The 1,198-nt window shown below is 46.0% G+C and overlaps 1 protein-coding gene across 1 annotated transcript; it reads left to right on the top strand.

The window, feature by feature from the left end:
* Positions 1-518: 518 nt before the first annotated feature.
* Positions 519-708, top strand: SARC_16705 (hypothetical protein; the record flags this gene model as incomplete). Its single annotated transcript, XM_014289191.1, has 1 exon — positions 519-708. A coding segment is annotated over one exon (190 nt), but the record flags the coding sequence as incomplete, so codon positions are not given.
* Between the last annotated feature and the right edge of the window lie 490 nt (positions 709-1,198).

Genomic DNA, 1,198 nt, shown 5'->3' with positions numbered 1-1,198 from the left:
ATATATATGAGTGTGCGTGTGTGTGTGCGTGTGTGCGTGTGTGTGTGTGAGTTACCTATATCATAATGTGTTGTATCTAAACCAAGAGCATAGCATCCAATATTGTACTTCCACATCACCTGAGCAGGTTAACCATAGTACTCCATGATGCACGCATGAGCGATATCTCTACTCGATGCTTTCTGTTGTCAACTACTCATTTAATCCTGTCTGTGAATGTGTTGTACGGTGATTTACTACGAGGTGTCTATGTGGTATTCAAGGCTTTGTTTCGTATGCCTGCGATCACTTCTAGATACTCGAGCATTGGCTGACATAGGTAAATCATGGTGCACCTAGTTGACCTCTGGTTCGTTCGCATAGGCTTGACCCAAACCACTACAACCGGCTCATACCACGCGCTAATACCAACCCATGCCACACGCTAATACCAACCCATACCACACGCTAATACCAACCCATACCACACGCTAATACCAACCCATACCACACGCTAATACCAACTCCCCTCCAATCAGCTCGAGCAACTGGAGCTCGAACTGAAGCATGTGGCCAAGGAAGGCAAGGGTGCTAAGACCAAACAACTGCGAGAGTATCAGAACAAACTAGATAAGATGGAACGGGATCTCAATCGTGCGGCAAACAGCCAGCAAGGCGGTGACGTCTACCACGGTGGCTACGGGTATCATTCAGAGGATGAGGACGATGGTATGGAGTTATGTAGTTATGTAGTTGTGTAGTTGTGTAGTTTTGTAGTTATGTAGTTATGTAGTTGTGTAGTTGTGTAGTTATGTAGTTATGTAGTGCGTGTAGCATAGTGTAGTCAGTTTAGTCTGTGATTGTGTGTTGTCATTTGCTGTTTCGTAGTTGGCTATAGTCGTCCTGCAAGCGCTCAGTCCAGTGATAGGCATAAGCCACACACACACGCACTCGCATGTGCGTGTGGAGGTGTGTCACGCCAATCATCCGCTAGTCTAATCACTGACATTATACCTATACACACAAATGCACACGTTGAGCGTTAGTACTATTTACGCGTGCGCAGCGTGTCCGCTATTGTGCGTAGCTACGCCAACCGCAGACCACCCCCGACCTATCTGTATACAATACGTTAGAAGGCTTCGTTTACCTCACACCATATCCGTTACTTTCCGTTTACCTCATACCATATCCATTACTTTCACCTTTTCACCTATCT

Source organism: Sphaeroforma arctica (genome assembly GCF_001186125.1).
Source record: "Sphaeroforma arctica JP610 unplaced genomic scaffold supercont1.8685, whole genome shotgun sequence".
Classification (NCBI taxonomy): domain Eukaryota; class Ichthyosporea; order Ichthyophonida; genus Sphaeroforma; species Sphaeroforma arctica.
This window is presented reverse-complemented; position numbering and strand designations above follow the sequence as displayed.